Consider the following 13606-nt stretch of genomic DNA (forward strand, 5'->3'; position numbering starts at 1 on the left):
CTTCCATGCCTCAGGCAATCTCCCTGTTTCGATAGATGTATTGAATATTGTTGTTAAGGGTACACATAGTGCCTCTGCTCCCTCTCTCAGGACCCATGGAGAGATGTTATCTGGCCCCATTGCCTTTGAGATATCTAGCTCACTCAGAAGCCTCTTCACTTCTTCCTCGGTTGTGTGTACCGTGTCCAGCACCTGGTGATGTGCCACAGCTCTCCGTCCCTCTGGAGCCCCTTCTGTCTCCTCTGTGAACACTTCTTTGAATCTCTTGTTGAGTTCCTCACATACTTCACGGTCATTTCTTGTTGTCTCTCCTTCCTTCCTTAGCCTGATTACCTGGTCCTTGACTGTTGTTTTCCTCCTGATGTGGCTGTATAACAGCTTCGGGTCAGATTTGGCTTTCGCTGCTATGTCGTTTTCATATTGTCGTTGGGCCTCCCTTCTTATCTGTGCATATTCGTTTCTGGCTCTACAACTGCTCTCCTTGTTCTCCTGGGTCCTTTGCCTTCTATATTTCTTCCATTCCCTAGCACACTTGGTTTTTGCCTCCTTGCACCTTTGGGTGAACCATGGGCTCATCCTGGCTTTTTCATTATTCCTGTTTCCCTTGGGTACAAACCTCTCTTCAGCCTCCTTGCACATTGTTGCTACAAATTCCATCATCGCATTAACTGGCTTCCCTGCCAGTTCTCTGTCCCACTGAACCTCGTTCAGGAAGTTCCTCATTCCCGTGTAGTCCCCTTTCCTGTAGTTTGGTTTCATTTGTCCTGGCGTTCCTGCTTCCCCCTCCACTTGTAGCTCTACTGTGTATTCGAAGCTCAAAACCACATGATCGCTGGCCCCAAGGGGTCTTTCATATGTGATGTCCTCAATATCTGCACTGCTCAAGGTGAATACTAAGTCCAGTCTTGCTGGCTCATCCTCTCCTCTCTCTCTTGTAGTGTCCCTTACGTGTTGGTACATGAAGTTTTCCAGTACCACCTCCATCATCTTAGCCCTCCATGTATCTTGGCCCCCATGTGGCTCCAAGTTCTCCCAGTCGATGTCCTTGTGGTTAAAGTCACCCATGATCAGGAGCTTTGCCCTGCATGCATGAGCTCTTATGGCCACTGCAGCCAGTGTGTCAACCATCGCTCTATTGCTCTCGTCATACTCATGCCCTGGTCTCCTGCTGTTCTGTGGTGGGTTATACATCACTGCTATTACCACCTTGGGACCTCCAGAGTGAAGCGTTCCCGCTATGTAATCACTTTCTTCTCCGCTGTCTCCTCTCTCCAGCTCCTCAAAATTCCAGCAATTTTTGATCAGCAGTGCCACTCCTCCACCCCACCTGTTCCTTTTGTCTTTCCTCAGGATCTGGTATCCCGTTGGAAAGATGGCATCTGTTATCATACCTGTAAGCTTGGTTTCTGTGAGCGCTATGATGTCCGGTGATGTATCTTTGACTCTTTCCTGCCACTTCTCCCACTTGTTTGTTATTCCATCAGCGTTTGTGTACCATACCTTCAGTTTTCTTTCCAATACTGTGGTTTGGGGGGCCTGTGGGGGTGGGAGACCTGGTAGCATTGGGGGTTGGGTGGAAGCTGTGGGTATGGATTGTAGTTTGTGTTGGGATGGTGTGATAGGTTGTGGGGTTCTGAGGATAGTTGTGTGTGTGCTTGCCCTTGCTTCTCTGTTCTGCTCTGACTGACCTCTGCTGGTTCCATCCTTGTTTCCTTTCCTATCTCCTTTCGCTTTTTTTGTCCTCTCCCTCAGCTGCTGTCTCTCTGTTTGTGTTCTGTCTCTGTCTAGGAACACCTTCTTGTACTCTTCTGAGTTTTTCAACCTTGGTTTTTCTTGGAGGATCCTGTTCCTCACTGTTTTTGTCCTGAGAATCAGCTTGATCGGTCGGTTTCTTCCCTTCACGTACCCCCCTATTCTCTGAAAATTTACAATCATGTCCATGTCTTCTCCCCCTATTTCCGTGATGATTTTTCCCAGTCTCCTTTCTTTCTTCCTGCCGTCTTTCAGTGTGTGTCTTTTCCTCTCTCTCCCGAAGCCCATGGATAAACACTGATTTTGCCCTTTCCTCCTCCCATTGCCTCTCCCTCTGTGACTCTGGTTCCTGTCTGTATATGGTCATTTTCTCCCTTGATTTTTCCAGTGGCTCTTGGTAGCATGGTTGTGCCTCAGCATTCGACTTATCTCCCTCTCTATCTGCACCCAGCTGCTCTTTCCTTTTACTCCCTGACCCTTCTTTGCAGGCTGATATGACTTTAGCATAATTCATATCTCCTTCCTTCCTGTTCATCCTCTCAGCTTCATATGCTGTGTCTGGTCACTGCCCCTGAGACTTGCTTCAGCCTGTTTACCTCAAACTCTAGGACCCTTACCCTGTCTACTGCAGTTTCGACTTGTGCCTCCCATTTCTTCGTCTCCTTCTCCAACCTCTTTTCCCATTTTGCAGAGAGCTCTTTCTCCATTTTTTCAGGAAGCTCTCCTAATTTTCTCTCCCATTCTTGCTCCATCCTTCTCCACTGCTCCTCCATCCATTCCTCCCTACCAGTACCTTTGTCATCTGATCCCTGATTCCTACGAGTCCCAACCATTTTTTTTTTTTTTTAAAGAAAGAAAGAGAGAGAGAAAGAGAGAGAGAAAGAGAGAGAGAAAGAAAGAGAGAGAGAGAGAGAGAGAGAGAGAGAGAGAGAGAGAGAGAGAGAGAGAGAGAGAGAGAAAGAGAGAGAGGGGAAAGGTAGAAGGAGAGAGTGAAAAGGAAAAGGGGGAGAGAGTGAGAGAAAGAGATGAGAGAAGGGAAAGATAGGAGGAGAGAGGGAAGAGAGAAGGGAAAAGAGAGAGAGAGAGAGAGAGAGAGAGAGAGAGAGAGAGAGGAAGAGAGAGGAAGAGAGAAGAAGAGAGAGGAAGAGAGAAAAAGAGGAAGAGAGGAAAAGGCAGAGGAAGAGAGAGAGAAAAAGAGAGAGGAAGAGAAAGGGAGAGAGAGGAAGAGAGAGGAATAGAGAGAGAGGAAGGGAGAGAAAGATTAAGGGAGAGAGAGAGAGAAGAATAGAGAGAGAAGAATAGAGAGAGAGAGAGAGAAGAATAGAGAGAGAAGAATATATATATAGAGAGAGAGAGAGAGGAAGAGAGGAAAAGAGACAAAGAGATGGAGAGAGAAGGAAGGGTTATAGGGTCAGTTCACATAAAGGTGTGAAATCCTGTATATGTGTGTGTATGTGTATGTGAATGTGTATGTGTGTGTGTGTGTATGTGTGTGTGTGTGTATATATATATATATGTGTGTATACGTGTATGTGTGTGTATGTGTGTATGTGTGTGTGTGTGTGTGTATGTGTGTGTGTGTGTGTGTGTGTGTGTGTGTGTGTGTGTGTTGTGTTTGTGTGTATGTGTGTGTGTATGCATGTGTTTATGTAAGCAGTCCTTATTTCCCTCGTATGTACTACATATGTTTTGCATATGTACCCAATCTCTTGGTTCCCACTGTACTATCTTGAGTCTAAAATTACGTTCAATTCTGTATGCTAGGCTTCGCTAGGCTACCTCTCATACTAGGCTATCTATCTTTAACTGCTTAACTCTCCTAAATCTCAATAAATTCTATTAAATGCCAGTAAATGCTGCTTATTCTAATTCTGATAGCTCGAGGAGAGTGACCCCCAATTTCCAGCTAGAGACTGGTGCTAACCCCATGCAACTCAAACTAGGTGAATATTACTTGCAGCTGGCAGTGGAGTAATGTTGTCGTCCTCCTGGGTCCCAGTATGAAAATGCTTGATGCTTCTCGGTAATTTTTCCACTAACTTCCTGTAGGCACTGTGGTCTCTAGCTCATCTAATTTTTTCGCTCACTATATTTACTGACACATCTACACATATCTCTTATCTCCCTGGTCTTGAGTCGCACGTATTCTTCAAAATACCCCACTGCGTTATTATGGCAACACTATTTAGGCCTGACACAACCGTTCACCCTTCCAACGGCCCCCACTAAACACTTAGTCACTATTTCCTTTGTTTTCTTTTCTGTGATCACTTATATTTCCTTTTTTCGGGGCTTAAGTGATTATATGCACTCTTATGCGTGCACACGCCTATATCCCACACTCTATTCCTTATGGCACAGTCAGAAATTACCACCAAAACACGAGCTCAAACCGCGTGACTCCTCCACGAGTGTGTGTGTGTGTGTGTGTGTGTGTGTGTGTGTGTGTGTGTGTGTATGTGTGTGTGTGTGTGTATGTGTGTGTGTATATGTGTGTGTGTGTGTATGTGTGTATGTGTGTGTGTGTATTTGTGTGTATGTGTGTGTGTATGTGTGTGTGTATGTGTGTGTGTATGTGCGTATGTGTGTGTGTATGTGTGTGTGTGTGTACTCACCTATTTGTACTCACCTATTTGTGGTTGCAGGGGTCGAGTCATAGCTCCTGGCCCCGCCTCTTCACTGATTGCTACTAGGTCCTCTCTCTCCCTGCTCCATGAGCTTGATCATACCTCGCCTTAAAACTATGTATGGTTCCCGCCTCCACTACTTCACTTTCTAGGCTATTCTATGGCTTGACTACTCTATGACTGAAAAAATACTTCCTAACATCCCTTTGATTCATCTGAGTCTTCAACTTCCAATTGTGACCTCTTGTGTCTGTGTCCCATCTCTGGAACATCCCATCTTTGTCCACCTCGTCTATTCTGCACAGTATTTTATATGTCGTTATCATGTCTCCCCTGACCCTCCTGGCCTCCAGTGTCGTCAGGCCGATTTCCCTCAACCTTTCTTCGTAGGACAATCCCCGTAGCTCTGGGACTAGTCTTGTTGCAAACCTTTGCACTTTCTCTAATTTCTTGACGTGCTTGACTAGGTGTGGATTCCAAACTGGTGCTGCATACTCCAGTATGGGCCTGACGTAAATGGTATACAGAGTCTTGAACGAATCCTTACTGAGGTATCGGAACGCTATCCGTAGGTTTGCCAGGCGCCCGTATGCTGCAGCAGTTATCTGATTGATGTGCGCCTCAGGAGATATGCTCGGTGTTATACTCACCCCCAGATCTTTTTCCTTGAGTGAGGTTTGCAGACTTTGGCCATCTAAACTATATTGTGTCTGCGGTCTTCTTTGCCCTTCCCCAATCTTCATGACTTTGCATTTGGCAGGGTTAAACTCAAGGAGCCAGTTGCTGGACCAGGCTTGCAGCCTGTCCAGGTCTCTTTGTAGTCCTGCCTGATCCTCATCCGAATTTATTCTTCTCATTAACTTCACATCATCCGCAAACAAGGACACTTCTGAGTCTATCCCTTCCGTTGTGTGTGTGTATGTGTGTGTGTGTGTGTATGTGTGTGTGTGTAAGAGTTGAGGATGTATGGAGGAAGTGAATATACTTATATGTAATGAGTGTGTTGACATATGTATAAATGATTGTAGAGGTGAATCACAGACGATGAGAGGAAAGTATCAGATGTCTTGAGAAATTTGTGGAAGGAAAGAGAATGGATGTATAAAGGGAAACACCGGTGCCAATAATTTTGTATGGGTGTGAAGCATGGGCTTTAAATGTTGCAGCAACGAGGTCCCGGGGATGTAGTTTACACTAATTATAAGTTTTAAGTGAGCAATACATAAAGTATCCTGTATACACGAAATTCTTTTTAATACGGTAAAGCCAGTTATTTAAACTATAATGACCAGTAAAGTCAATGTGATTTATTTCCATTGTAGATTTTGATTCTCACCGGAGTCAATATGCAATGTATGATTATACAGCGTATGAAGAATGAAGGAGCGATAATAATGTTTGTAGGAGCACGAGTGTTGTTGTAGAGATGGTTTGGCTATGTAGAAAGAATGGACTAAGAGAGGTTGAAGAAAACGTATTTATTTAATGGAAGAAAGTGTAGGGAATGTCAGAAGTGTTGAGAGGAGTGTGTGCGGGTTTCCAGAGGTAGGTGCTTGTGCACCCAGCAGGCATCTGTAAACTTCTGAGTTCTCAGTGGAGATAAAATGGATTTTGGGATCTGGCGTTCCGTCTGAGTGCAAACAAGGGAACATGTATGAATGGATTCAGTAGAACCTGGCAGCCGGGCTTGAGTTCTAGCGGCGAGAAACAGTAACCACTTTGAAAGATAACTGGAGTTCTTACTGTTCTCCGAGTCATGGGAACTTGGTGTGATGTTAATTTTTTTTCTTTGGGGTCTCCCATACCTTGGTGGGAAAAGACCATTGTGTAAATTGATTTAAGGCTCTTGTATTTTTTTTTATTCTTTGTGGCCTTTTAATAACCTCTCTTACTCAAAATTTGTGTGGTCAACTATATTGTAAACACCAGACACTTTCAGACTTTGTGTTCATGTTGTATTTTGTACGATTGTTTTATTTATAGAGTATATGTGTGATTTTAACCTTATTTACGGTGGCAGGGTCAAGAACAGCGGCTCCCTCCATCGCACCTTCAATGTGGACCCCATCTACCTACACCACGAGAACACAGGTGAGGGAGGGAGAGATGAGGGAGGCTCAGAAGGAGGAAGGGAGAGATGACTCAGAGAGGGAGGGAGGGATGGCTCAGAGGAAGAGAGGGAGAAATGGCTCAGAGAGAGAGGGAGGGAGAGATGACTCAGAGAGAGGGAGGGAGAGATGGCTCAGAGGAAGAGAGGGAGAGATGGCTCAGAGGGAGGGAGGGGGAGATGGCTCAGAGAGAGGGAGGGAGAGATGGCTCAGAGAGAGGGAGGGAGAGATGGCTCAGAGGGAGGGAGAGATGACTCAGAGGGAGGGAAAGATGGCTCAGAGGGAGGGAGAGATGACTCAGAGGGAGGGAAAGATGGCTCAGAGGGAGGAAGAGAAGGCTCAGAGGGAGGAAGAGATGGCTCAGAGGGAGGGAGGGAGGGAGGGAGGGAGGGAGGGAGGGAGGCCGTCTGGAAGGCTGTGTGAGACACAATAATCAGTAACAATTTCTGACGACACTTAATAAAAGTGGTACATAAAAATTAACATGAAATTCACGCTAAAACAAAAATATAAATCAGTAAAATATAATAAAAATAATCAATCCAGTCCGTTTCAGTTTTCTTTAAATTAAAGCTTGTAGAACCAACTTTCTTCAGATCTTGTAGAACCAACTTTCTTCAGATCTTGTAGAACCAACTTTGTTCAGATCTTGTAGAACCAACTTTCTTCAGAACTTGTAGAACCAACTTTCTTCAGATCTTGTAGAACCAACTTTGTTCAGATCTTGTAGAACCAACTTTGTTCAGATCTTGTAGAACCAACTTTGTTCAGATCTTGTAGAACCAACTTTGTTCAGATCTTGTAGAACCAACTTTGTTCAGATCTTGTAGAACCAACTTTCTTCAGATCTTGTAGAACCAACTTTGTTCAGATCTTGTAGAACCAACTTTCTTCAGAACTTGTAGAACCAACTTTGTTCAGATCTTGTAGAACCAACTTTCTTCAGATCTTGTAGAACCAACTTTCTTCAGATCTTGTAGAACCAACTTTGTTCAGATCTTGTAGAACCAACTTTCTTCAGATCTTGTAGAACCAACTTTGTTCAGATCTTGTAGAACCAAATTTCTTCAGATCTTGTAGAACCAACTTTGTTCAGATCTTGTAGAACCAACTTTGTTCAGATCTTGTAGAACCAACTTTGTTCAGATCTTGTAGAACCAACTTTCTTCAGATCTTGTAGAACCAACTTTCTTCAGATCTTGTAGAACCAACTTTGTTCAGATCTTGTAGAACCAACTTTGTTCAGATCTTGTAGAACCAACTTTGTTCAGATCTTGTAGAACCAACTTTGTTCAGATCTTGTAGAACAAACTTTGTTCAGATCTTGTAGAACCAACTTTGTTCAGATCTTGTAGAACCAACTTTGTTCAGATCTTGTAGAACCAACTTTCTTCAGATCTTGTAGAACCAACTTTCTTCAGATCATGTAGAACCAACTTTGTTCAGATCTTGTAGAACCAACTTTGTTCAGATCTTGTAGAACCAACTTTCTTCAGATCTTGTAGAACCAACTTTCTTCAGATCTTGTAGAACCAACTTTCTTCAGATCTTGTAGAACCAACTTTGTTCAGATCTTGTAGAACCAACTTTCTTCAGATCTTGTAGAACCAACTTTGTTCAGATCTTGTAGAACCAACTTTGTTCAGATCTTGTAGAACCAACTTTGTTCAGATCTTGTAGAACCAACTTTCTTCAGATCTTGTAGAACCAACTTTGTTCAGATCTTGTAGAACCAACTTTGTTCAGATCTTGTAGAACCAACTTTGTTCAGATCTTGTAGAACCAACTTTGTTCAGATCTTGTAGAACCAACTTTGTTCAGATCTTGTAGAACCAACTTTCTTCAGATCTTGTAGAACCAACTTTCTTCAGATCTTGTAGAACCAACTTTGTTCAGATCTTGTAGAACCAACTTTGTTCAGATCTTGTAGAACCAACTTTGTTCAGATCTTGTAGAACCAACTTTGTTCAGATCTTGTAGAACCAACTTTCTTCAGATCTTGTAGAACCAACTTTGTTCAGATCTTGTAGAACCAACTTTCTTCAGATCTTGTAGAACCAACTTTGTTCAGATCTTGTAGAACCAACTTTGTTCAGATCTTGTAGAACCAACTTTGTTCAGATCTTGTAGAACCAACTTTGTTCAGATCTTGTAGAACCAACTTTGTTCAGATCTTGTAGAACCAACTTTGTTCAGATCTTGTAGAACCAACTTTGTTCAGATCTTGTAGAACCAACTTTCTTCAGATCTTGTAGAACCAACTTTGTTCAGATCTTGTAGAACCAACTTTGTTCAGATCTTGTAGAACCAACTTTGTTCAGATCTTGTAGAACCAACTTTCTTCAGATCTTGTAGAACCAACTTTCTTCAGATCTTGTAGAACCAACTTTGTTCAGATCTTGTAGAACCAACTTTGTTCAGATCTTGTAGAACCAACTTTGTTCAGATCTTGTAGAACCAACTTTCTTCAGATCTTGTAGAACCAACTTTGTTCAGATCTTGTAGAACCAACTTCAGATCTTGTAGAACCAACTTTCTTCAGATCTTGTAGAACCAACTTTGTTCAGATCTTGTAGAACCAACTTTCTTCAGATCTTGTAGAACCAACTTTGTTCAGATCTTGTAGAACCAACTTTGTTCAGATCTTGTAGAACCAACTTTGTTCAGATCTTGTAGAACCAACTTTGTTCAGATCTTGTAGAACCAACTTTGTTCAGATCTTGTAGAACCAACTTTGTTCAGATCTTGTAGAACCAACTTTGTTCAGATCTTGTAGAACCAACTTTGTTCAGATCTTGTAGAACCAACTTTGTTCAGATCTTGTAGAACCAACTTTGTTCAGATCTTGTAGAACCAACTTTGTTCAGATCTTGTAGAACCAACTTTGTTCAGATCTTGTAGAACCAACTTTGTTCAGATCTTGTAGAACCAACTTTGTTCAGATCTTGTAGAACCAACTTTGTTCAGATCTTGTAGAACCAACTTTGTTCAGATCTTGTAGAACCAACTTTGTTCAGATCTTGTAGAACCAACTTTGTTCAGATCTTGTAGAACCAACTTTGTTCAGATCTTGTAGAACCAACTTTGTTCAGATCTTGTAGAACCAACTTTGTTCAGATCTTGTAGAACCAACTTTGTTCAGATCTTGTAGAACCAACTTTGTTCAGATCTTGTAGAACCAACTTTGTTCAGATCTTGTAGAACCAACTTTGTTCAGATCTTGTAGAACCAACTTTGTTCAGATCTTGTAGAACCAACTTTGTTCAGATCTTGTAGAACCAACTTTGTTCAGATCTTGTAGAACCAACTTTGTTCAGATCTTGTAGAACCAACTTTGTTCAGATCTTGTAGAACCAACTTTGTTCAGATCTTGTAGAACCAACTTTGTTCAGATCTTGTAGAACCAACTTTGTTCAGATCTTGTAGAACCAACTTTGTTCAGATCTTGTAGAACCAACTTTGTTCAGATCTTGTAGAACCAACTTTGTTCAGATCTTGTAGAACCAACTTTGTTCAGATCTTGTAGAACCAACTTTGTTCAGATCTTGTAGAACCAACTTTGTTCAGATCTTGTAGAACCAACTTTGTTCAGATCTTGTAGAACCAACTTTGTTCAGATCTTGTAGAACCAACTTTGTTCAGATCTTGTAGAACCAACTTTGTTCAGATCTTGTAGAACCAACTTTCTTCAGATCTTGTAGAACCAACTTTCTTCAGATCTTGTAGAACCAACTTTCTTCAGATCTTGTAGAACCAACTTTCTTCAGATCTTGTAGAACCAACTTTCTTCAGAACTTGTAGAACCAACTTTCTTCAGAACTTGTAGAACCAACTTTCTTCAGAACTTGTAGAACCAACTTTCTTCAGATCTTGTAGAACCAACTTTCTTCAGATCTTGTAGAACCAACTTTCTTCAGAACTTGTAGAACCAACTTTGTTCAGATCTTGTAGAACCAACTTTCTTCAGAACTTGTAGAACCAACTTTCTTCAGAACTTGTAGAACCAACTTTCTTCAGAACTTGTAGAACCAACTTTCTTCAGATCTTGTAGAACCAACTTTCTTCAGATCTTGTAGAACCAACTTTCTTCAGATCTTGTAGAACCAACTTTCTTCAGATCTTGTAGAACCAACTTTCTTCAGAACTTGTAGAACCAACTTTCTTCAGAACTTGTAGAACCAACTTTCTTCAGAACTTGTAGAACCAACTTTCTTCAGATCTTGTAGAACCAACTTTCTTCAGAACTTGTAGAACCAACTTTGTTCAGATCTTGTAGAACCAACTTTCTTCAGAACTTGTAGAACCAACTTTCTTCAGATCTTGTAGAACCAACTTTCTTCAGATCTTGTAGAACCAACTTTCTTCAGAACTTGTAGAACCAACTTTCTTCAGAACTTGTAGAACCAACTTTCTTCAGAACTTGTAGAACCAACTTTCTTCAGATCTTGTAGAACCAACTTTCTTCAGATCTTGTAGAACCAACTTTCTTCAGATCTTGTAGAACCAACTTTCTTCAGATCTTGTAGAACCAACTTTCTTCAGATCTTGTAGAACCAACTTTCTTCAGATCTTGTAGAACCAAATTTCTTCAGATCTTGTAGAACCAACTTTCTTCAGATCTTGTAGAACCAACTTTCTTCAGATCTTGTAGAACCAACTTTCTTCAGATCTTGTAGAACCAACTTTCTTCAGATCTTGTAGAACCAACTTTCTTCAGATCTTGTAGAACCAACTTTCTTCAGATCTTGTAGAACCAACTTTCTTCAGATCTTGTAGAACCAACTTTCTTCAGATCTTGTAGAACCAACTTTCTTCAGATCTTGTAGAACCAACTTTCTTCAGAACTTGTAGAACCAACTTTCTTCAGAACTTGTAGAACCAACTTTCTTCAGAACTTGTAGAACCAACTTTCTTCAGAACTTGTAGAACCAACTTTCTTCAGATCTTGTAGAACCAACTTTCTTCAGAACTTGTAGAACCAACTTTCTTCAGATCTTGTAGAACCAACTTTCTTCAGAACTTGTAGAACCAACTTTCTTCAGAACTTGTAGAACCAACTTTCTTCAGAACTTGTAGAACCAACTTTCTTCAGATCTTGTAGAACCAACTTTCTTCAGAACTTGTAGAACCAACTTTCTTCAGATCTTGTAGAACCAACTTTCTTCAGAACTTGTAGAACCAACTTTCTTCAGAACTTGTAGAACCAACTTTCTTCAGATCTTGTAGAACCAACTTTCTTCAGAACTTGTAGAACCAACTTTCTTCAGAACTTGTAGAACCAACTTTCTTCAGAACTTGTAGAACCAACTTTCTTCAGAACTTGTAGAACCAACTTTCTTCAGAACTTGTAGAACCAACTTTCTTCAGAACTTGTAGAACCAACTTTCTTCAGAACTTGTAGAACCAACTTTCTTCAGATCTTGTAGAACCAACTTTCTTCAGATCTTGTAGAACCAACTTTCTTCAGATCTTGTAGAACCAACTTTCTTCAGAACTTGTAGAACCAACTTTCTTCAGAACTTGTAGAACCAACTTTCTTCAGAACTTGTAGAACCAACTTTCTTCAGAACTTGTAGAACCAACTTTCTTCAGATCTTGTAGAACCAACTTTCTTCAGATCTTGTAGAACCAACTTTCTTCAGATCTTATAGAACCAACTTTCTTCAGAAATTGTAGAACCAACTTTCTTCAGAACTTGTAGAACCAACTTTCTTCAGAACTTGTAGAACCAGAACTTGTAGAACCAACTTTCTTCAGAACTTGTAGAACCAACTTTCTTCAGAACTTGTAGAACCAACTTTCTTCAGAACTTGTAGAACCAACTTTCTTCAGATCTTGTAGAACCAACTTTCTTCAGATCTTGTAGAACCAACTTTCTTCAGAACTTGTAGAACCAACTTTCTTCAGATCTTGTAGAACCAACTTTCTTCAGATCTTGTAGAACCAACTTTCTTCAGATCTTGTAGAACCAACTTTGTTCAGATCTTGTAGAACCAACTTTCTTCAGATCTTGTAGAACCAACTTTCTTCAGATCTTGTAGAACCAACTTTGTTCAGATCTTGTAGAACCAACTTTGTTCAGATCTTGTAGAACCAACTTTGTTCAGATCTTGTAGAACCAACTTTGTTCAGATCTTGTAGAACCAACTTTGTTCAGATCTTGTAGAACCAACTTTCTTCAGATCTTGTAGAACCAACTTTCTTCAGATCTTGTAGAACCAACTTTCTTCAGAACTTGTAGAACCAACTTTCTTCAGAACTTGTAGAACCAACTTTCTTCAGAACTTGTAGAACCAACTTTCTTCAGAACTTGTAGAACCAACTTTCTTCAGAACTTGTAGAACCAACTTTCTTCAGATCTTGTAGAACCAACTTTCTTCAGATCTTGTAGAACCAACTTTCTTCAGATCTTGTAGAACCAACTTTCTTCAGATCTTGTAGAACCAACTTTCTTCAGAACTTGTAGAACCAACTTTCTTCAGAACTTGTAGAACCAACTTTCTTCAGAACTTGTAGAACCAACTTTCTTCAGAACTTGTAGAACCAACTTTCTTCAGAACTTGTAGAACCAACTTTCTTCAGATCTTGTAGAACCAACTTTCTTCAGATCTTGTAGAACCAACTTTCTTCAGATCTTGTAGAACCAACTTTCTTCAGATCTTGTAGAACCAACTTTCTTCAGATCTTGTAGAACCAACTTTCTTCTTGTAGAACCAACTTTCTTTCAGATCTTGTAGAACCAACTTTCTTCAGAACTTGTAGAACCAACTTTCTTCAGATCTTGTAGAACCAACTTTCTTCAGAACTTGTAGAACCAACTTTGTTCAGATCTTGTAGAACCAACTTTTTCTTGTAGAACCAACTTTCTTCAGATCTTGAAGAACCAACTTTCTTTGGATCTTGTAGAACCAACTTTCTTCAGATCTTGTAGAACCAACTTTCTTCAGATCTTGTAGAACCAACTTTCTTCAGAACTTGTAGAACCAACTTTCTTCAGAACTTGTAGAACCAACTTTCTTCAGAACTTGTAGAACCAACTTTCTTCAGATCTTGTAGAACCAACTTTCTTCAGATCTTGTAGAACCAACTTTCTTCAGATCTTGTAGAACCAACTTTCTT

The 13606-nt window shown here is 40.8% G+C and overlaps 1 protein-coding gene across 1 annotated transcript in view; it reads left to right on the forward strand.

The window, feature by feature from the left end:
• Hdc (histidine decarboxylase) overlaps positions 1–13606 on the forward strand; it is a gene marked incomplete at its 3' end in the record, with an annotated part of 206894 nt that overhangs the window by 171013 nt on the left and 22275 nt on the right. The window contains 1 exon segment of the mRNA XM_070082974.1: positions 6400–6470. Within this exon segment, the coding sequence (XP_069939075.1) occupies positions 6400–6470 (71 nt within the window).

The sequence above is a fragment of the Cherax quadricarinatus genome, chromosome 8 (genome assembly GCF_038502225.1).
Source record: "Cherax quadricarinatus isolate ZL_2023a chromosome 8, ASM3850222v1, whole genome shotgun sequence".
NCBI classification, from domain to species: Eukaryota; Metazoa; Arthropoda; class Malacostraca; order Decapoda; family Parastacidae; genus Cherax; species Cherax quadricarinatus.